The sequence below is a fragment of the Schistocerca serialis genome, chromosome 5, assembly GCF_023864345.2.
Source record: "Schistocerca serialis cubense isolate TAMUIC-IGC-003099 chromosome 5, iqSchSeri2.2, whole genome shotgun sequence".
In the NCBI taxonomy this organism is placed as follows: domain Eukaryota; kingdom Metazoa; phylum Arthropoda; class Insecta; order Orthoptera; family Acrididae; genus Schistocerca; species Schistocerca serialis.
Genome location: NC_064642.1, coordinates 397,208,290 through 397,232,567, shown reverse-complemented (window position 1 = coordinate 397,232,567; position 24,278 = coordinate 397,208,290). Strand labels below are relative to the sequence as shown.

Below are 24,278 nucleotides of genomic sequence, written 5' to 3'. Positions count from 1 at the left end.
TATCAAATTTTGATACCGCAGAATGGTTTGCACTACTCCACAACACTTGAATGACTCAGACTGTACTCACAGTACACAGCCTTCATCCGGCGATATATTTCACAGCCTGCAACTCCCTCCACCGCCAAAAACCCAATCACTCCAAGTTGTTCCTGCTTACTCGCCTGCATGTTCGGTAGTGGATGATAACTTGTGTGACCACCTTCTCTTCAGCATGAAACAACACTGGCACTATGAAACATCAAATGGTGCACGCATGTCAGTCTCTCTACCAATGTATGACGCCACCATGTCTGGAGTTATGTGGTGCCACCTTACATGTAAGGCAAAGATAGATGCACTGACCAGGTTTCGTTTGAATGAACCTCATACATATGTGGCTCACCTCGTCTTCTTCTGTGGCAGGTACTGTGTCTGTCTTAACCTCAGGACACTTCAGTATAATCTCTTCTTCTGTAGTATTCAGAATACCCATGATGCATGTGCCTTTCTACATTGTCACTAATGCTGCAGGCAGCCGTATGCAACTGCTGCTTTTCCAATACTCCTTCAGTCAGATCTGTAGGCTGCACCTTAATCCTTAAAATCTTTTCCTCTCATGGACCTAATCATATAACATCACTTGGGCTCTCTTTCTTCTCCATCTGCTGCTCAACTTTGTCTTATGTTTCCCATAGTTGCAGCACCCTTTTCTTCTGATGTCTTTTCGTTCCTCCCTCTGGAGGTTTCTCTCCTCTCTCTGGTTCTATGTGTATCCCTACTGATGCCTTAGTTCTTGCTACTCATTCCTCTTGGCTACCTAACATCTAACCCATGGCACAATTTTTCTCTCTTCACGGGCCTCTTCCTGTCCGCAAGATTCGACAGTTTTGCTCCTATTCTGTCAGTAACTGCAATGGTTGACCCTTGATCTATAACTTCTCCGTTGCATAATGTATGATTATTTTTTGCTTCTGGCAGAAGTGTCTGCCTAAAGTTCCTTCACTTGGAACATCTTAACTCCTCACCTACTATACGGAACTTGTGCTCCACACACACGCATCAACATCTGTTCTCAATATTAACAACACAGCTCCGCATGTCTCTATTACTTCTTTAGTGATTTCTCTTAGTTTTATTCTGTCTTTGGTGTCAGTACCCATCGTACTATCCATTGTTGACTCCTTTATGATGCTAACAGGGGTAGCACGACCTACTATAAAACTTGTGATTTCCATACCACCTCGTGTGCACCTTTTGTTTATGAAATCATTCTTTCCATTGCAGTCTACTGAGTATAACTTCATAACATTGGTTGACTGCATACTCATGCCGTCCATTTGTTTTCCCATCTTCTGAATCTTAGTATTTGCTGACCCTTCCTTAGCATTCCACTGTCAGGTTATATATCCTGCTTCTCTGCAAACATGTTTTATGGGTCCCACCTTATCACACGGCCTTGCAAGTACTTGTAGGTTGCATCGGTGGCACACAGTCAACCACATACTTTCCATGACCCGTTATGATCCCTGCATGATGTTTCACCTGTCTTCTATGAGCAGTGACGGATGATTTGGCTGCATGGTATCTGTTTTTCTGACACGACTTTCTATAGCATAGTTCCTTGCAATATTACCTCCTTTCTTACATCTGAAACAATAGTCTCTCAAGTGACCAGATTCACTGAGTCTATCTATACAAGAGGCAATTGAAACTTCTTCTGTTAACGCTAAATCCACCACTTGCGCTAACATTAAATCCTCTCCTCTCACTCTCACAGCTGCTTTAATCCTCTCATCTTTGATTCCTTGTGTGAATACTGCTCTCGCTAACTTCCCAATTAGAGCATCACTCCCATGAATGTCTGATTCCCTCATTACTCTCCCCCCCCCCCCCCCCCCTTCCCCCCGGCAGCTTCTTGAAATTGGTGCTGTCCACTTGACTTGCCCATTCAGTCATATTTTCAGTCCTAATCTGTCTACTCAAGAATAGTAAACACGTGTGGTAATCGAAATTCCATTTCTACTCCAATAGAATTCACTTCACATCTGCCCAGGTTGTGGTCAAACCACGTACGAGTAACTCGCTCTGTGCGGCTCCCCCAATCCTAGTTTTTACAAATTTTAGCAGTACACTATGAATATGATGTGGAGTAAGTTCAAATGCTAAGTCACAGTTGCCTATGAATTCCATAAGATCATATTTATTTCCATCAAATCTTTTGGAATTAACTTGAATGCATCAGATAAAGTTATTTGTTGGGTGGGGAACTCTCTACTTTCCAGATTCATATTAGCTGTTTCTTCGTCTTTCCTCGTAGACATGGACTTTGTTTTTGTGCCACGGTATGTTTCCTCACCTTCCTTGTTGATCAGGCGAATGATGCTGTGTTGGCCTCTTGAAGGTGAATGTTGGAATGCACATGTTGCTGATTCAGGTGTCATCGGTCCTGACCTCGGCTGGTGTAATTGCTTGCAACAGCGTCTTCAGTGTTTACTGGCGGTGGGCTGTTCGCAGTGGTCTCATAATTCTGTGGTTTGGGGCAGCTGATGGACTGAAGATTGTCTTGTTCTTCCTTCCTTCTCACTTCTTACTGCTGTACACTAAAGGGACCCCCTCTGCTCATATTACGGTACCCGATCTACCTTGGAAGCTCAGACTGATTTGTCTCAAGACAAAGGCTTGCTGGTTCACCTAAGAGAAAATCCTATCTTTTGTACTCAAAGGCACCTTACTTCTTAGATTAGTTACTCAGCCAGAATTCGAAGCCTGGACCCACATCTGACACAAGTCTATATGCAGTAACCTGACAGGGGCTGCAACATACTTGTTATTCCCTCAGTCAAATAGGAAGCGATGTGAAATTTTTCTTTAGCAGGCGAGTGGCTTTCGTGCATGGGAATAAATTGGTGACAGAGTCTAGCTGAGTTTTATCAGGTCTCTGTGGATGGAGTGACTACAGAGAGGCTCGGCCATCAGGCCAGGGAGGAAGAAAAGAAGAAACAAGCCTCTGGGTTGGTACTTTATTATTCTTCCTGAGATTACATGAATGTGGTGAAGAGCACAGTCTTTGGGTTATAATTTCAATGAGTGTAGAATATTAATAGAGTGTAGAATATAAATAAGGCTTACCTGTGATACTAAAATTACAACAAATAGCCTGCTTGGCCTATCACTTTGCCGCAAATTATGAAAAGGAGCCAACTTCTTATTGCTCAAATTGAACCCTCAGTTTCCGTTACATATCATGACAGTCAGTCATAGGTACAAGTAAGCCATGATGGACTGACTACCCACAGTCCAGAGGTACAAACAGGCAAGAATGCAAGTCCCTCTTAGTGTGCAAGCTTAATTGAATAGATTCTTTCACTCACATAATTTTCTGCTGTCAACTGACAATCACCCAAGGCTTTTCTGCTGGCAGGAACTCTCAAACTGTTGAACTATACCACACTCGTCAACTGGTGGCCACTTTATACTGTGTTGGGACTGTTTGCTTACAGATGGTACGTGATCGCGTCACATTTTTACCCACAATTCTCAGTCATCCAGCTTCGAATCAGCAGTTTCTTAATGCTCATGTTGATCTGGCAAAAGTGTCAAGCACTGTACATCTCCATCTAGATTTCCAGGCGCTACTTGTTAAAATTCTTACCAAGATGACTTATTATCTTTTTCTGTTGGCAATCCCTTCATGAGTCAGTAATTGCAAATTCTTTCCAGATTTGCAGAATCACTTTGTGAAAGAGCGTAGATAATGCCTTAGGTTAAGAACTTGTTGTAGTCTAAGATAGTCAGATGCAGGGTCCGCCAATAGAGCTTTCCAGGCATGTATAGGCTTCTCGTAAAGTAAACAAGAGTTTTCATTCAACCATTTTCTGAAATTTTGTATTGCCAAACCAGAGAGGTGTAAGTACACCTCATCACTCATCCTTATATTATTTACTTTAGCATAATTTTCTTTTAGAAATCTGAGCATTTACTCATAGGATTGGATTTAGAGACATCACACTCTGAAGGTTTTATGTGCGGAAACTAAGGTCTTCTCCCACCAATATGCCACATACTCCACAAAAGTATATTGTGTGGTTGATCAGTGAGGACTTCTGACCATCACGTGTTGAATGTCTGTGATGTTTTCAAGAGTCTGAACAGTTCTTACACTGCTGCCTCATGTTTTAAATGGTACTGTGTTGTATCTTTCTTGGTCCTGTTGACTAAAAAAGGTATGAGATGTTGGTATACAGGCAACAGTGGCTTCTATGCACATGTATTTGAAATTACAAATAATAAACTTCATACATTTAAATATTCTTCAGTGGAGTAAAAACAGTGATACTCTAAATATGACATTAAAGATTTTCCCAAGGTTTTGATCTCAGTATCCACTTTTATGTTTTTGGGAATTTTGCTATTAAATTTTAACTCCCATGTGAAGAGTACAGTTTTGGTTGATCTAGTTTGTTTTAGGTTGTATATCCATGTTCAGGTCACATCATCTGATGTAACAGGCTGTTTATGTGGCATTTTAAACTTATGTCAAAAGGTGGATTACATTTTCACTTCTCAGCATTTTGATAGCACACTTTCACCATATAGCCATGTTGTTCATTTGACCAACAATCCATTGCAACTAAACAGTAGGCCATGCAGATACTGGGGGACCAGTAACTTTTATATCCATTGTCTCCCTACTGTACTGCAATGCCACCCAAAATCATTTCATTTCACTGGTGGACCCTGTACAATCAAAGCTTTGTGCTTATCTTAACCATTACTGTATTCAGTAAGGTTTTCAATATGTTTTCTCTGTCTTGTTTCTGAGTTATTTTCTTGTTGAAACGCATTCTAAAGAGGTTCATTTTGGTCCATGCTGTATTCTTGTGTTTGAAATGTTTACAGGATAAATGTCTTTTGTCTCTTTTAGTTTTCAGTGTGAATTATATATAGCAGATTTTATCATTGTATAAGTGATTCATTTTTCTTCCTTTTGAGCAGCCCAACCACTCATTCCCCATTAATTGTCTCTCCCAAATTCTTCAACTGATTCCTTTAAGAGATTGAAGGTATGAAGCTGGAATAAAGTGGCTTTATTTTCATCTGTAATATTTTGAGCTTGATTCAAATGAAAACCTTAAAAGTTCCATAACATTTCAAAAAGTTGTGTGATGGAGTTAGTAGGTGGCAGTAGGTTCCTTGAGATTCAGAAAGTGACTGACAGGTGGCAGGGTGATGCTACAATGCAGAAACAGCCGCAACATGATGCCCACCCCACTGTCAACCCGCAATGCGATTGAACAGCAATCTGTGATGCGTTTTTTGTGTAGTGAAGGTGACAAACTAGCTGAAATTCATTGTAGAATGACAGTGCAGTATGGTGATTCATGTTTGTCATTTCATTAAGTGTACAAGTGGTGTAGGAAGTTTAAAAGTGATGTAACTACTGTGTAGGATGTCCCAAGACCATGGCAGGCTTACTGCGTATTGATGGAGGAGAATATTGCATTAGTGGAGGAGCGTGCAAATAAGAACAGACACGTAACTCAGCCCTAACTTTGAAGGTTAGTATTGCTTCAGTGCAGAATATTGTTCACAGTGTACTAAACTTCAGTAAGATGTGTGCAAGATGGGCACTACATCAGTTGACTGCTGAATTTGAAAGACAGTTGTGTCGATGCTTGTAAAGAACTTATGCATTGTATGCATGTCGAAGGTGATACATTTCTGGGAAATATTGTTACAGACAATGAGACTTGGGTTGACAATCACCAATCAGAAATGAAAAAGTCTTCACCGAAACCAAAAAAATTCTGCACTCAACCGTCTGCTGGAAAATTTGTGCTCATTTCCTTCTGGGATGCATGTGGAGTAATTTTGGAGTATTGCATAACTAGGGGAGTGACACTAACCAGCGCTTTTCATTCAGAAATGCTGAAAGATCAACTTCACCTTGCTATCAGGAGTAAACGACGAGCTTTTCTGACTTCAGGACTATTGCTACAGCATGACAACACCCGGCCACATACAACCCGTAAGATAGTTGAGAATATTCAGGAGATTAAATTTGGATGCTTGATACATCCTCCTTATTCACCAGACTTCGCTCGTAGTGACTTTCATCTGTTCAGTGCACTCAGACAATCAATGGGAGGCAGGCATTTCAGAAGTGATGAAGAGGTGAAAACCATGCTGCTTCATTGGCTGCACACACATCCAAAAGAATTCTTTCATGATGACATATATGCAGCTCCAAAGCGGTGCATTCAGCATCAGGGAGACTTCATCAAAAAATGACGTGTTTTTTACTCATTGTGACAGTTAAAAATACTGTAGCACTTTTAAGGTTTTGGTGGAATACCCTCATAATTTTGGGATATACTAACCCCCACCTTCCAACCCCTTTGTTAGGCCAACATTAAACCTTTCAGAGATTCATATTCTAGTTTTAGCTTGTAACGGTACTCTTGCAGAAATAATATTCCAATTTCAGAAACAAATTTATCTTTAAGGATAATGACCAAAATGAGACATTAAAAAAGTCGCCTTGTTACTGGGTAGGTAATACAGCCACAAATAAAAACTAACATCATACTAAAGTTGAAATAATGTTATTCTTTTACTCTCTTTGGAAGTTCAGGTTCCAGAAAGCCACAGACGTGAACAAGAACTAAAATCTTAATATAATAGAAAAAATGTTGTTCTGTTTCTCTCTGTGGAAGTTCAAGTTCCAGAAAGATAAGAAACTGACAATACATAAACAGTAACACAGTATGAGATTAAACTATCATGCGTCATTAACATGGGGGATGAAAGTTCATTCCACTAACCTTGTAACCTGTCATCGACTTTTGTTTCTTTCACCGATAGATTGATTTAGTACAAATTCGACAGATATCAAGCCCTCATTATTGAAACACATAATTAATAATTCATGTTTAATTATGAACAGCATCATAGCCACCACTTAATATTATGTATATTATAATTAAATTTTAATGTTTATTGTTAAATCTTGCACATTTAAGTCTCAGCAGGCATGGTTAGCTTTCTCTTTGCTTGATAAGTGATATGTGAAAAAGAAAACAAAGCAGTCAAGTGTATTTTTGAAAAAGCTCCAAGCAAATAGAATACACACGGTATATTCAGTTTTATCACAAAGAAGAGATATTTAGTTTTATGACAAAGAAGAAGAAGAAGGAAAGAAAGAGAGAAAGAAAGAAATGTCATGTTAAATTGTACCTGTGTGTTTGTTCCAATTCATTATCTGTATTATGGTGTCACTTCTTGGAAAGCAATGGGACTCTACCACATGAAATAAGTACTACAGATTATGTGCAGATATATAATATCTTTGAATTAAAATCTTTAGATTTGTAAACATAATACCACCGCCAGAGGGAAGTGAAACTCAGTCAGAACCACAGGCCAGAAGAGATGCTATGTACAAGAAGAAAGTTGAAAGTAACAATGGACTGTAGTAACTGAGATTCAAATTTAACTTTTAGTAACTGACAAAAGAAAATTTATAATTTCATGATGACAATTGGAACTTTAATGAAGGAACAGCATGCCAGTAGAAATAGAGAAATACACTACAGGCTGTGGAAGAAGGAGACCCTGATGGTCAGAATTGAGAAGTTGTGAATAGAAAAGAATAGGACATCTAGGCATGGAGAGAAATAGAATGGAAAGGAGGAATGGTAGGTTAAATATGAGAGTCAGTTCCCGTGTCAATGGAAAGGCGGTAAAGGTGCTCCAAGTGATGAAATAAATTATCATACAGGGTACATTCAATAACAGTATGTTGAATGTTGTCAGACAACCTGCAGTTTCAAATGCTGACCAAAATTTGATCAGCTCTGTCAATGTGTGTGGTGTTACTGTTTATCCTCCCTTATTTGTTCAGTTTTACCATTGTTGATGCTGGAGTGTGTGATAATATTAGGCTAGGAGAAGTTATATAGGATAGACAATGTTATCGAGATGTTCTAATGTGTAAGAAACAGTGGATTAGGAAAGCATGATCATGATATTATGGAACATGATAACTATTTTGTGAAATTTGGTAAATTCTGGAAGTTTGCTACAAAATGGCTCTGAGCACTATGGGACTTAACTTCTGAGGTCATCACTCCTCTAGCACTTAGAACTACTTAAACTTAACTACCCTAAGGACATCACACACATCCATGCCCGAGGCAGGATTTGAACCTGCGACTGTAGCGGTCGCGCAGTTCCAGACTGTAGCGCCTAGAACCGCTCGGCCACCCCGGCCGGAGAAGTTTGCTACAAGATGGGTCTTTACTGAAACCAAAAATATTCACACGTAACTGTCTGATGAAAGAGTTTTGCTCATTCTTTTCTGGGATGCAAATGGAGTAATTTTGGAGTATTATAAGTATTACATGGATAGGGGAGTGACAGTAACCAGTACTTTTTATCCAGACAGGCTAATTAGACATCCTAGTTTCTGAGCTAAACTTAAAAGCTGTAGTAGCTTTGACGTCATTAACAAATTTTAATTCTGTGTATTATTTGTGTTATTTGCTAACAAGGTCATTTAGTTTGGCTTTGGAATTGGGCACAGGGTTGTGAGAGCAGATTTTCTTTGTGATGCTAACTAGCAATTGACAAAAACCCTCTCCTTCACACTTCTCTACATCATCAGGAACCACAGTTTCAGGGACCTTGTCTGCTGGAAAACAATAACTTCAAAATGATCAAAAGGAATGCTATGAGTTACACATATTGGCAGCTTTTTTTTAACACTTGGTAAAAATGTGCTTCTTTTGCATCCTACATAGTATTGGAAAAGTGGAGTCAAAATTTATTTTCTCAGAATATATTTACACAGAGACACAACAGACTGAGATGGATGATAAAGTGAGTGATACTCTGTGTAAAATATTTTGGAATTGTAATCTGGTAACAGTAGCTCTGTAGGTATGATCAGAAATATAAATAATATCATGAATGATTAAAAAATTCCTGACAGTGATGAATGTTAGTACAACAAAAATAGATATATAACAATATTATGAAAAGGAAAGTTGCAACTTACCATATAGCAGAGCTGCTGAGTCACACATAGACACAACAAAAAGACTCTTACAATTAAAGCTTTCAGCCATTAAGGCCTTCATCAACAATAATCGACAGACACACATACACACACCCACTCACTCAAGCAAACACAACTCACACACATGATTGCAGTCTCAGACAACTGAAACTTGGTGGTTCTCAGTTGTGTATGGGAGTTGCGTTTGTGTGTGTGTGTGTGTGTGTGTGTGTGTGTGCGTGTGTGTGTGCTCTATTGTGGATTAAGGCCTTAATGGCCGAAAGCTTTAATTGTGAGTGTATTGTTGTTGTGCCTATCTGCGACTCAGCTTCTCTGTCTCCGCTATATGGTGAGTAGCAACTTTCCTTTTCATAATATTGTTACATTCCATCCTGGATTTTTGATTATTTTAAAAATAGATATATCTTGTAGTCACCAGTAGGTATAGATGCAAATGAAAGATGACAGAGCTTAGTAACAGAAATACATATTGCAAAATCAAGACCATTACACTAATTACCTTTATTTGTCCTTTGAAGTCCTTTACAAATTGTTATTTCTCTACCTGTAGGAACTGCTGTTCTCTTACTAGAAACAAACCACTTGCAAACAATACAAGATCAGTGCTCTAGAGCAGCAGTTCGCAACCTAGGGTAATTACCCCTTAAGGGGTAATTTTCTGAGGGTAAAAACAAGTGACGAAAGTAAATTATTTTTAAAAGATCATTACTATCATCAATATTTAGTAAGCCTGTAATGCTGACTACTACATTTGTTACCAATAAAAACATTTTTTTCAAGTACAACACAATCTCAATATTTCAGTTCTCAGAATTACAAGTGTCTCATAAATCCGAGCCTCATAATAATAATTATAATAATAAAAACTAGTGTATGGCATGTCAAACCTTGATCCATTTCCCCCTGCCACTGGTGGCACAACACCTGTTCAGTGAGACCACACATACGCTTCTCCCGATCTTTAATTGTTTACATAAGCACAACTTTTGTTGTAAGTGGTGTTTTAGGTTTTTTATTGTTGGTAAGGTACAGTGTTGTGCTTTGTGTTGACTATTTTGCTTGTATGCCCAAAAATGACTGCTGCAACAAAAAAAAAAAAAAGGCAAATTTGTGTCTTTGAATGTAGAAGCACTGAAATAAACTAACAAATAAGAAACAATAAAAAAAATTGCTCTTGAATACGATGTTGACAAAATTACTCATGGTGACTGGCCAAGTAACTGACTTAAATTGGAACAGTTTCCTTCAACAAAATGCTCTGAAGATTCTCTCAACTGAAAAATGATAAAGACATTGGGGATTGAAAAAAAAAAAAAAAAAAAAAAAAAACTTTGTTTTATTTCTTTTCCCAAATAAATTTTGAAAGTGTGGTTTTTGATAGTTTGAGGTGGTCCTGGTCCAGTTCACCTCAAATTATCAAAACTGTACTGTGCTAGCATTAACACATGACAATGTGGTGGAGGTTACAGCTTGTGAAAGTAATGTATGAACATCATCTTCCACATATATGTGACTGCACACGGGCTAGTTGTATCAGTAAGGTTTGGAACCACTACTCTAAAGAAAGAAGTGTTTGTAGTGTGGTGTGAAAGTTTCATTACATATGCTATGCTTGCAATACCCTCATAATTTTATTAGACAATTCAGTGTAGTCATTAGTAAGGTTCTTGTATGAAGGAACTTTCATAGGCAGTAAAATTTATTCATTTCTGGTTTCCATAAAGCTTAAAAAACTTTACTGAATTGGATATCAGACCTACATCTTTGACCTCATTTGTTAGTAAACAGAACAGCAACATTTTGGGAGTAAAATAACATATTTTGTATGTGTATACTACAAGCTCATTAGAAACTACTTATTGTGTGGCAGCAGCCTGGTAAGACAAGTACAAGAGCTGACACATTACTGTCAAAGCCATTGATTACATTAGTAGAGGTTAAAAAAAAAAAACCACTTGCTATTAATGTTTTAAAGTGAATAGCAATGACGATGGTGCAAGAAAACCAAGTAGTATAATAAAACAGTCCCATGGACAATGGACTTGGATCTACTACAATAACTGAGAGTTAATTTGTTCTATATGTGACTTTGTATTAATGTTTGAAGTGAATGACAGTGGTGCCTGAGGATCAAGTAATATAATAAAATAGCTTTATGTCCAAATAAACCTAGGGACAATTAACTTTGACCTGCCACAATACCTGAGAGTGTGCAATGTTTACGTGGTAGAGTAATTATGGTGTACGCATACGTGGAGAAAGTGTTTGCTCAGCAATCGCCGACATAGTGTAACTGAGGCCGAATAAGTGGAACCAGCCCACATTCCCTGAGGCAGATGGAAAACCACCTTAAAAACCATCCACAGACTTGCCAGCTCACTGGACCTTGACACTAATCTGCCGGGCGGTTTCTTGCCGGGGACCGGCACGTCTTCCTGCCCAGAAAGCAGTGCGTTAGACTGCATAGCTCACCAGACGGGCAGTTGGCCATGAAAACAACATAATGTCAAGTAGTAAGGTGCACCACTTTGGCAATTTTGAGAAAATTGCAAAAGAAGTTTTACGTGCCTATTATGTGGTTTATGTATATGTGCTAAGGTGCCGGACGATAGAGCTCATGGTGGTCAACTTTGTGAGATGAATGAATATGAGGTGACAGTTCGACTCGTACACAAACTTGGTTATTAGTTTTGTAACACTGTTCATTATTTAATTTATATGCCATTTGAGAGGTAATATAATGAAAAAAAAAAAACCATGTGCATTTGCATGAAGTTTCAATTTATGAGTTCCATGTCTGTATGAGAAACGTGTGACATCGAGAGTATGTCTAATGAGTAGTTGTACATTACTTTTGTGGTCTGGCACATTGTGAATTACTATATTACTGATTGTGAATAACGTCATTCACATCATTATTTATTGAGGTACGAATTAGGGTTTCCAAGCCTGTCCCTCATCTGTGAAAATTTAATTACAAATAGTAAATAGTCAAATAACATATGACATTCACTAGAGTGTCATGAAAATGCATGTGGCTGTCTTTTCATTACATTACCTTTCAGATGTCATATAAATTACATAATGTGACAAGTGACGAAGAAATATAGATCAAAAATTAAGTGTTAGTGGGACTCAAACTGTTGATTCATCCATGCCCCTCTTGCAAAGCATGAATGCTAACCATTTGACCACAAAGACTTCTTATGTCTAGCAGCTTTGCACAGATACATCGACCAAGTGATAGATGCGTAAAACTTCTCTTGCGATTTTCTTGGAATTGTCAGAGTAGTGCACTCCACTACTTGCAAATTATATTGTTTTTGTGATCTACTAAAGGTGTACAAAGTTTGAAGTAAATCTGTGATCCCAACATCATGGTATCTCCTTGTTTGTTCAGATACCAATGCTGAAGTGCCATTTGTGCCTTGATAAAAGATACAAGTAAAAATAGAGTTGCCATAGCTTCCTACACTCTGCTGTTACAAAATTATTCACAGTGAATTACTTTGAAGGGAGTATCATATATAGTCTACTGTGTGTAGACAGTGTTTTGAGCTACCTCTCTCTGCAATTTTAATCCTTAATTTGTATGATAGAGAATACATGTATAATTTTAATTGGAAGTTGAATGAGTTGTGGGTGGATTGTATTGCAGAGAGTAAACTATTTCCATTACTTTCATGGCAGAAGAAGAAAGGTATGGAAACGTAGATACACTCACAATTGAGACATGATTGCATTCTGCAAATACAGCAAGAACACTTTAAATTTTTGCTGCATTTGATTAGAGAGAGAAAAAGAGGATGTAATGATGAAAAACAGGTGCACCATTATGAAGGTATAAGACATGGAGTAAATTACCAGTTTTGAAGTGTCCCAATATTCGTACTGTATATTAGTTGTGGCCCTGCTTCCTTCCAAATTCAGGAAGTAATGCATCTTACAGATACATCATCAGTTACATGACCCACCATAAAGGACAGAAGAATGCTTGTCTGCTGCATGCATAATTCTGTACGACAGGAACCAATCTAGATTAAGCATTCCAAATCAAAATTACAATTAATCAGTTTCTCCAAGTTCTTGTAGACATGTTGATATTGAAATCTGCCCTCTGTGTTATTTGAATGTCCTGTTAACAGTCAGTTGGTTTGCTCAAATTGTTGAGTTGTGATCATTCCAATAATATTAATACACAGTTTCCATGTGTCCCATTGAGAATGATCGAGCCTCTGTGTGTAAAACACATCTGTTGTTTCTTATGATCTGGGATACGAGATGTATAATTGCTTGGTAGATAACCTGGGCTCAAAATCATTTTGTGTACCTTTTTCAATACCAAGCTTACAACAGTTAGTTGCAGATTAATTATATTATCACTGCTACAAAGGATTATCCTACATCTCACTACCTGTGAATTCACTTTATGCTCCAAATTCCCTCCCTCTTCCCACTGTATACACCAAGGTTTTCTACAACTATCAGTTACAATTCTTCTTCCTTTTTTTTTTTTTTTTTACTATTTTTGAGAAGTAATTTCTTGTTCTGTGCATTCAGTGTTTTATCTTTCCATTATTCTTGTATTGTCAGCAGACCAACACGTACTTCGAGGACCTGTGATGGGAAAGTGGGAACTAGCAATAGTAATTGCAGGCCCAATTGTAATATTCTGTTTTCTATCAGTAATGGCCTACTGTTTCTGGAATCACCAGAAGCGGAGACTGCATCAACTTAGGTATCATCCAGATGATTCAATTGAAGCTCCTGATCATCCTATTCTGGGAGGTGTATCGTTGAGAGATATGATTGAGATGACCACTAGTGGTTCTGGTTCAGGTATGTACCCTGACACAAGTTGTTTTAAATACAGTATATGCATAAGAGCTGTATTCACATTATATAATGTATCTCATGTGATTTATTGTTTAAGATTAATATTGTTTTCGTTGATTCAATGATAGTAATGAACATTGCATGATTATTATGCCATATTAGGCAGTCTAATACCAACAAATGCATAAATTTCTTTCTGATGAGTAGTTCTGTTTATTCCTTGGCAGTGCTCCTCAGAGAACTCATCATAGGAAATATTTAGTGGCATTTATTAGTTGAATAAGTCTACTGCAAGCTTTCTGAAGCTTACTTGGATCATTAAACATAATGTTTCCATTATCATTTATTGAGTCTCTGCATGATTTGATTGTTGCTAAATATCACAAAATATTCTGCCAATTTGGCACTTGCTGAATTGTTAATTTGCACCTAGTTGTATCCTCACAACACTCCAAACATCATACAGTAATTTTAATTTTTTTATTATATGTTCTTCAAAATTATATGTGCATTTTGTGTGTACATTCACTTAATGTATGCACATCACGTGTATGTCCATTAACTTTTCAGACAGTATGGCAACTTTTCAAAAATGCTAGCTATTTATGTCTGCGTTTAACAAGATATTAAATACGAAATGTGAATGTTCATTAGATGATGAATTCATTATAACTTTTTTCCTCATTGATTGTCATTTTGTGTCCTTTTTTTCACAGGTCTGCCTCTTCTTGTCCAACGCAGTATAGCAAGACAGATTCAGCTGGTTGAAATTATCGGTAAAGGACGCTTTGGAGAAGTGTGGAGGGGTCGATGGCGGGGAGAAAATGTTGCAGTAAAAATTTTTTCATCTCGGGAGGAAAGGTCATGGTTTCGGGAAGCAGAAATTTATCAGACAGTTATGCTGAGACACGACAATATTTTGGGTTTCATAGCAGCAGACAATAAAGGTACCAAAAACTGTTTAGTTTACAAGTAGCTGCAGTAGTAGTAGCCACCTCTAGCTATATTACATTGTTATTCCAATTTACTCGCAAAACTCATCATCTCCTTCATTCCATTTGAATCCCATATCATTCATACTTGGTGACATTTGAAACAATGAGAGAGAAAAAGAACAGCAGCAACAGTCCAGTACAAAAATGGGACATTTACTCAGTATACATAATGTCTGCATATTTACTTTGTTTGATAAAGGCATTCTTATTGGGAAGACAAAAGTCTCTAGTATTTTCAAATATTCTTCACACTGTATAGAACTGAAATTAAGTAATCTTTAACTTCTAAGTGTACTTGTATTTTATATGCTTTTACTTCCATGTGGTAGTTTGTTGTGCAGAATGAATCCAGTATTTGTGGGATCCTTTTCAGTTAATTTAAGCCATTTGGTTGTAAGATAGTAATGGCAGATGTTTTCTGTATAAGGGGAATCATAAAGTTCCAGTTAGCACCTAGCAAAAATAAAGTTAGTTAATCTTCTTCATCAAGGTTTTGATGGAGACCATCGAGTAGTTGTGGCAAATGTGAGGACAGATAAAATGTAAGAAATAAAGTCATAAAGGGAGAAGAAAATAAAAATGGGGAAACTAACGGCTAGGGAGGTACAAGAAAAGTTCAGAGAGTTACTCAAGCTTAAAATCCCAAAGACTGAATGTCAAAGTAGGAAGAGGGATGGAATAAGCTCAAAGAGGCATTTGCAAGCTCTGCAGAGAACACGCATGCCGGAATGTCTAGAAGGACAAAGGATAAGGAGACACCATGGTGGAATTAACAGACAAAGTAAGCAATAAAAGAAAAGGATGAAGCACAGCCTGGATGGAATACAGATAAAAGGAAGAAAGAAAAAGGAAATACCAGGAAAGTAAAAAGAAGTATAAGAAAGTGTAGTGAAAGAAAAGAGGAAAAGCTGAGAGAAATGCATATGTGAGATGGGAAAGCATGTTACAGGTGTTAAAAGGATGCTGTATGGAATTACAAAGAGTAAGAGGAAGGAAAGCACTTAAACAAAGCTGGTGAAAGGGGAAATGAAGAGCTAATAATGCAGCCAGAGGAGATAAACAAAAGATGGAAAGACTACTTTGACAAACTACTGGATGTTGAAAGGAGGGGCCTGGAAGAAGAGAATAAACTAGCACTGAGAAGAATGAAAACAGGAAAGGCATCTGGGATAGATGAAATGACTGTGGAGGTATGGGGATGATAAGAGCTGCTGGACCTACTGGGCTACAGTGGTTATGTAGACTGCTATGATGCATATGGAGTCAGAAACATGTGCCTAGGAAAGGGAATAATAATTCCAGTGTTCAAACAGATGACAAGAAAGTATACAAATATCAAGGAATCACACTCATATCACAAGTAGCAAAAGTAGTTGAGAGGGTACTGGAGATAAGAATGAGGGAAAAAGTGGAAGGACAGTTAGAAGAGGAGCAGTACAGCTTTTGACACAGTAGATCAACTGTGGACCCAATCTTAAGTGTGAGACAGTTGGTGGAAAGGCCTTGGGAATATGGAAAAGCTCTGGCAATCATATTTCTTGATTTAGTGTAGGGTTACAATAGTGTTGCCAGAGAAAAGGTATGGGAAATCTTGGAGAGAAATGGAGGCAGAAAACAAACAGTAGAATTATTTCAAACAGTGTATGACAAAAGCTTCATTTGTGTCCAGACTCAAGTTGGAAGAAGTGATTGATTTAAAAAATGTTGTGTGGTTGAGACAAAGAAGTGTGGTGTCGCCAATATTATCTATAATGGCAACGGCTGAAATTGTTAGAGAGATGAAAGAAGTTCATCGAGGTAGGGAGATGAAGTTATTGTTATTTTCCAAAGGTATTGTGGTGTGGGGAACCATCAGTAATGAGGCCCAAGAGCAAATAGACATCTGAAATGCAAAAATCGCGAGACGTGGAATGAAATGTAGAGTGGATAACAGAAAGATTGTGGTGGTAACCGGAGGAGACAGCGAAGGCAAGGGACAAATTTACATTAAAGGACAGGATACTGAAATTGTGGATAACTTAAAATATGGAGGAAGTGTGATAATGGGAAACACAAGAATAGAGGCATGGGAGGGGCTTCATTTGGGGAAGAGAGGTGCCACTAAAGTGTGAGAAAGTGCTGTACAAGACTTACTTCAAACCCATACTGACATACACATCAGAGACCTGGACAAAGACAAGAAGAGAGGAGAGTGGAAACCAAATCAGTGAGAAGTATGTTAGGGAAAGCAAGGAGAGACAGAGTGAGAAATGGAGATGTTAGGAGCAAAATTGGAGCAGAAAAGCTGAATGAGAGAATTTAGAGGAACAGGTTAAGACAGTTTGGACATGTAAAGAGAATGGAAGAGTACCAAAATGAATGATAGAAGCCAAGTTTGAGAGCAAAAGGGAGACCTAGAGAAACATGGATTGACTCAATAAAAACAAGTTTAAGGGGCTCCGGAACGCCCTATACTTACAATGTTAAAATAACGCTTATAAATTACATCTTTCCTCACAAAGTATTTGAGGTAGGAAGTTGAACTTTTTACAGATTATTTATTGGAATATGGGCTACAACTTAACACAGGGATTTTACAAAATTTTAGTTCAGTTATTAAAGATGATTTTTTTTTCAATTGTAATGAAAATTCACAACATTTTTTTTGCAATTTTTTATTTATATATTCAAAAATATACAGTTTTTTGGAAAAAGGCTGTGTTAAATTATGCAGAAGGTACTGTGTAACATTTACTGAAAGTTTGAAACAAATATGTTTGGAAGATCCTTAGAAAACATGTAATTAGTATGAGAAAATAAAAGTTTTGGGAATCGAGCGACAAAGATTGGATTAACTCTTTAGTGCATTCCAGGTCCATAGGATGGATTATCTTCATCCTCTGCAAACTCCTCCTCCAGCTTCCTCTTTTTCCTCCTCCTGTTTACTCTTGCTTGTATTTCTAGACTCTTTACAGCCCTGTCTGCAGCCCGAAGGCGTTCCTTGTCTAAAACAAGCATCGCTCGTACCATGTTAGAACCTATCTTCATTCCCATATTTCTAAATACCTTGCACCTTACAATGTTGCCATCATTGAAAGTCGCAACAGCATCATACACACCAAAGTGAAGTGTTTCTATTCCAACAAATACAGTCTTGGGGATTCTCGACCATATAACACTATTTACACTTTCATTGGGGTTTTGAGTTTTTCCGTGAATACACTTTTTCAACAGTTCAGGTGCTGCTAAGTCTCTGAAAATAGGTTTTATCACCTCCATTATTGCATGAGGCAGACTATGCTTATGAGTGTACACTTCACCAGTTAGCAATCCTTTGTTATACACTCCTGGCAATTGAAATAAGAACACCGTGAATTCATTGTCCCAGGAAGCGGAAACTTTATTGACACATTCCTGGGGTCAGATACATCACATGATCACACTGACAGAACCACAGGCACATAGACACAGGCAACAGAGCATGCACAATGTCGGCACTAGTACAGTGTATATCCACCTTTCGCAGCAATGCAGGCTGCTATTCTCCCATGGAGACGATCGTAGAGATGCTGGATGTAGTCCTGTGGAACGGCTTGCCATGCCATTTCCACCTGGCGCCTCAGTTGGACCAGCGTTCGTGCTGGACGCGCAAACCGCGTGAGACGACGCTTCATCCAGTCCCAAACATGCTCAATGGGGGACAGATCCGGAGATCTTGCTGGCCAGGGTAGTTGACTTACACCTTCTAGAGCACGTTGGGTGGCACGGGATACATGCGGACGTGCATTGTCCTGTTGGAACAGCAAGTTCCCTTGCCGGTCTAGGAATGGTAGAACAATGGGTTCGATGACGGTTTGGATGTACCGTGCACTATTCAGTGTCCCCTCGACGATCACCAGTGGTGTACGGCCAGTGTAGGAGATCGCTCCCCACACCATGATGCCGGGTGTTGGCCCTGTGTGCCTCGGTCGTATGCAGTCCTGATTGTGGCGCTCACCTGCACGGCGCCAAACATGCATACGACCATCATTGGCACCAAGGCAGAAGCGACTCTCATTCACGCCCGTCGCGACACCACTGGAGGCGGGCTGCACGATGTTGGGGCGTGAGCGGAAGACGGCCTAATGGTGTGCGGGACCGTAGCCCAGCTTCATGGAGACGGTTGTGAATGGTCTTCGCCGATACCCCAGGAGCAACAGTGTCCCTAATTTGCTGGGAAGTGGCGGTGCGGTCCCCTACGGCACTGCGTAGGATCCTACGGTCTTGGCGTGCGTCGCTGCGGTCCGGTCCCAGGTCGACGGGCACGTGCACCTTCCGCCGACCACTGGCGACAACATCGATGTACTGTGGAGACCTCACGCCCCACGTGTTGAGCAATTCGGCGGTACGTCCACCCGGCCTCCCGCATGCCCACTATACGCCCTCGCTCAAAGTCCGTCAACTGCACATACTGTTCACGTCCACGCTGTCGCGGCATGCTAGCAGTGTTAAAGACTGCGATGGAGCTCCGTATGCCACGGCAAACTGGCTGACGGTGACGGCGGCGGTGCACAAATGCTGCGCAGCTAGCGCCATTCGACGGCCAACACCGCGGTTCCTGGTGTGTCTGCTGTGCCGTGCGTGTGATCATTGCTTGTACAGCCCTCTCGCAGTGTCCGGAGCAAGTATGGTGGGTCTGGCACACCAGTGTCAATGTGTTCTTTTTTCCATTTCCAGGAGTGTATTTACACCAACTGTCTTCTTCTTTGGGACACAAGCTATGTTGGGGATTTTCATCGGTTGAAGAAGTATGAAAAAAAAAGAGCCCAAACAGCCTTCTTCATTTCGTCGGCACTTTGTGTATTTTGCCTAATAGCCATTCCATAATAGTTCTGTATTTTGTCAATTACATTGTCAGTTAACCTTCCCTTCCCATCCAACCCTTTACCATCTCTGAGTTTTTGTTTTTTGTACGAAGCTTTCAGTCGCCGAAGTCTTGTTCCCATTCGCTTCTGTACGTGTCCAATACACTCAAATTTCTGCACTACAACATCATCACCATAGGGCTTCAGTCCTTGAACATGTTTGAAACTTTAAGAATCACCGTCACCAAGGTAATTAACATATCGCACTTTATCACACGCCTCAGAACGCTGGAATATACTGGCAACACCAGCCACTTCCATTCCTCCACTACTGCCACTATAGTTAGCTTTGCAATTATTTTCATGTGTACCTTTATATTTTTGTGGACATCTACAATACTTTGATATTACTGCTACATCTAAAACTTTCCCTGTATACATACTGGTGGCAGATACTACACCATGAAGAGATATGTGTCCCCGTTTATGCCAGGTACCATCGAACGCTGCAGTCAAATCTCTGTTACCATTATTTTCCATTACTGCCTCTTCCACAGCGTTCTTCATAGATTCTATACAGACATCTTCTACTTTAGACCCTATTAATTTATTATAGGTCGTAAACTTGGTTGGGGGATTTGGAAGATTCATGATGCCACAGAAAATTGCACCTGCAGTAGCACCCTTACCAACTGAACGCAATGAATAAACAAATCTAATGTTGTGTTCGTAGATTTTGCTACCATTTTCTTCAGTTGCAGTTACTGCAACACTGTTCCAAAAGGTGGGCATGTATGAACACTTATCACATTTCAGTTGTATTTCACTAGCAAGTCCTACGTGCTTTATTATGGAGAGTTCCAGACCAACTTCACTACAATGAATACATCTTACACAGTTTGAAAAAATTCCTTTGAGAACCGACATATCAAATATTTCATTCACATCCGATTCGCCCATAAAACATTCATAGTTTTCACTCATTGAACCAAGCTTCTTCTGTGAAGTATTTTCTTTCCCACTTTGACTGCTATGGGCAGGTGTACTTGAGAGGTTAGGTTCACTCACTTGGTTATCGTCTTTATTGTTTACAGTAATAACACATACCTTTGGCTTTCCAACATTTCTCCTTTTCTTAAAAGCCTTCAGAGGATTTCTAATAACTTTACTTTTACTCATTATTATACTTCAACAAAACAGAGACTCAAGAAACAGAATTAATTACGAATATTTTCGAGATAACGACAGAGTAAATAAACATGAAACAATCGACAATCACAGCAGCGATATATATTGAGCCATCACAGGCTAGCCACAACACACACTTTATCTCACATCACTAAAATGTACCTGATGAACACGGACGTTAATAATAACACCATTTGACAGCAGTTTAACAGTGCCACAGTGGGTCATGCCCATGTAGAACAGGTATTCACCTGATAGCTTTCTGTAGTTCCACAATCTCTTTGTATATATGCTGTCTTGTCTCATGTTTAGATTCAATAAGAAAAGTGTGGATAGTTTAGAGCATTCTAAATTTAGTGCATTTTCTTCCCCAGACAACTTTTGTCATTAGGAATATGCTGGAGCTGATAATGGAACAAATTAGAACGATAAGTTGCTGCTGTGTCGTATGACTATCAGTTACAACACATGAAACTTTATATTTTTCTGTTTCCATACAGGAATTTATGGTTTTCTACTTCTTTTATAACTGAGTCTGCAACTGAAGATGAATATCATTGGACTGTAGTGATCTCTTCACATGTGTCAGTATATATATTGTCTTGTTTCCATTTACATACAACTTGTTCTCACGGAAATACCTATAACTCCTTTCATACTTTGAAAAACTCTTTAGTACCAGTTCTTCTGTTAAGTCAGTACTAGCTATGAGTGAACTTTCATATGTGTACATTATGAAAATGACATCTACTGCAGTAGGCATATTGTTCACATATGTAATGAAGAGATGTGATCCTATTATCAATCCCCAAGGAACACCATCTTTATCAGCTGTACATTGGAGCACTCACTTTCATTACTATCAACCATTTTATTCTTTGTATACTAGGATGTCCATTATTTCAGTGCTGGAGCAGGGTAATCTTAAAACAATACTTTAGAACATACATCAGATAATGACTGTATATATTTTACTGTTATCATGACAGCAAACTTGAACCCAACTTTTCTTTATTATTGTGACTGACTGTTGGCAAAAGAAAATACACCTAAAAAAGAAGAAGGAGAAGAAGAAGAAGAAGAAGAAGGGTTCACAACTGCATTAAACTAACAATGTCGTGCATGCTACATTGTTCCCTGCAAAATGCTGACGCAACATTTAAGGTTAGGTATTCAAAGAGAGACCAGAAACAATAGTCTCTACCGCACATCATGTTTCCTATAAATGTTTCTTTCACATGTCGTTAGAATCAAATTTTATTATCTAGAACTACTCTTATTAGCATTACAGAGCTTACAGTGCTCGACACCATAAATAAAATTTGGCACAAACTGTGGGCACATGGGCAGATGCAGACAGTTTCGCACATTTTTGTTACACAAATTCCCTCATAATCGTGACTTATTTAGTTTCATAATTGATTAAAACCTTTCACTCGTATATGTTGATTGAAACTTTGTTGTCACTTTTTTAGCCCCATTATGGAGATATGGAAGCTCTCCTGTTCCTGAGGAAATATTGTAGAACACCCAGATACTTTTAATGTAAAAGAATTTGTCTTTTAAATGGGAATTACATAACATATCAAGCAATCCCATCTGTTCATGCAAAGTGATGCTTTCAATTGGAAAACCATTCAAAAACAGATCTGAAATTGGCAGTGTTCTGAAGACATTTAGAAAGCTGTTCCTGTTTGTCTTTCAATGCCGCTGTGAATTCTTCTAAATTTGCATTTTCTTAAACGACAGAGGGACTAGGGAAATAGACTGTGTTCTTTTTTAGAAGTTGGCTCTTCCTCAGTGCAATTCACTTTTTAAATCCATTCAGTTTCCCTGTCAAATGAGAGATAAGTTGCTTCCGCCTTTAACATCTTACTGAGGGCATTCAAGACTGTAGATAAGTCCACTAAAAATGTGATGTCTGTTCTCCATTTTGTAGCTTCTAAATTTGTTCCTGCTGCCCGTTTCCTTCATAAATTAATATTGGTGTGTCTTAAATCAAAAAATCTTTCCAGGCATGTTCCTCTAATAACCAATGTATTACACAATAATTCAAAGTGATTCTCAAGGTTGTGCACTAATTGAAGCAGCTGATAGAGAACTCGAAAAAAACTTTAGAATATAAACTTACAGTCTTCGAAGTTATCTTGAGTCAGTGAAAGCTTTGGAATGTCGAGAACAACAAGGACAATCAGTGCAACATATGCTTAAGTTCAGCAAAGGTGGTGTACTGTTTACTCAACAGATGGTGTCCAAATTGACAACCACCACATTCATCAGGCATTGCATAAACCACATCAAATGCTTCAAGTATCCTGGCAAGAGCTATTTTTTCATTGGGAACTTCTTCCATGTTCGAGAGGGTTTTGATATGTTCCCACAAAAAAAAGAGTGATTCAGATCAGGAGAGCAAGGGTAGCCTTGCAACCAGACCTTCTGATCTAGCACCTGGGATATCCAGCATTGTTCATTTACTGTCCTTGTTATTCCTGATGTTTCAAAGCTTTCACTTGCTCAGGTTTACTTCCAAGATTTTGAATTTTGACTCCTATATCAGCTGTTTCAATTTGTGCCCAACCTTCTGATTCACCCTGTATAATATCTTCATAATTTGTAATCAGTTCCATCAAAAATGGTTGGAACTGACAGTGTAATAACACATGCGACTTCAGAAAATTTATTAGTTGCATCACCAATTTCATCACATGCTCCATGCCCGAAAATTTATCGAAGAGTGTTTCTTTATATACAAAACAATGAATCCCATACAAATCATCTTTTGATTGCTGAAATTTTTTGCAGTTTCATCACCAACTAAATCTTTTAAAATTCGTAGTGCGTGGTGTTCTAATGCCATTCTGCAATGAATAAGTTGTTCTGACAATTATGTGACAGCATAATACATGTTTAGGCTTTATCATGCTTCCCTTCAAAAAAGAACTGTGATTCCCATACATTTTAAAGGCTTGTAATGATAGTTTTCTAGAAGACTTCTCTGTGGATGTATGCCCCATTGTAACAGCCACTGTACGTTTGAACTTTGTTTTATACCAATAGAATATAGTGAGGGACAAACAGAGCTGCCACTATAATTCTGATGAACTGGCAACCAAATAGTGCTGCATCAGATACTGGAAGCAACTCTGGCACATTACACTGCTAAATGTCACAGTGCACTGAGTAGCTCCAAGAAGGATTGGGTAAAGGTGTGGTAGACATAGTGGCAGGGACATACGGAGTAGTGTTGAGACAGGTTGAACCCCAGACTGCATGCATGTTTTGCTCATGTGAAGTTTTGCACACCTTGGCCAACCCCAGTGTAGGTGTTATGTAAGGTGCAAAGTGCAACATTTGTTGAAAATTTTTAACAAGGTT

General features: G+C 38.7%; 1 protein-coding gene across 4 annotated transcripts in view; it reads left to right on the top strand.

Annotated features, from left to right (window-relative positions):
- The window catches only part of LOC126482336 (TGF-beta receptor type-1), a 190,189-nt gene that overhangs the window by 99,764 nt on the left and 66,147 nt on the right, over positions 1-24,278 (top strand). For 2 of the 4 annotated variants that reach the window (XM_050106405.1, XM_050106407.1), the window contains exons 4-5: positions 13,658-13,900; positions 14,614-14,844. In XM_050106405.1, coding sequence (XP_049962362.1) covers positions 13,658-13,900; positions 14,614-14,844 — 474 coding nt within the window. Of the gene's footprint in view, positions 1-13,654; positions 13,901-14,613; positions 14,845-24,278 lie in introns of all 4 variants that reach the window. The other 2 variants (XM_050106404.1, XM_050106406.1) reach the window with 1 other exon arrangement.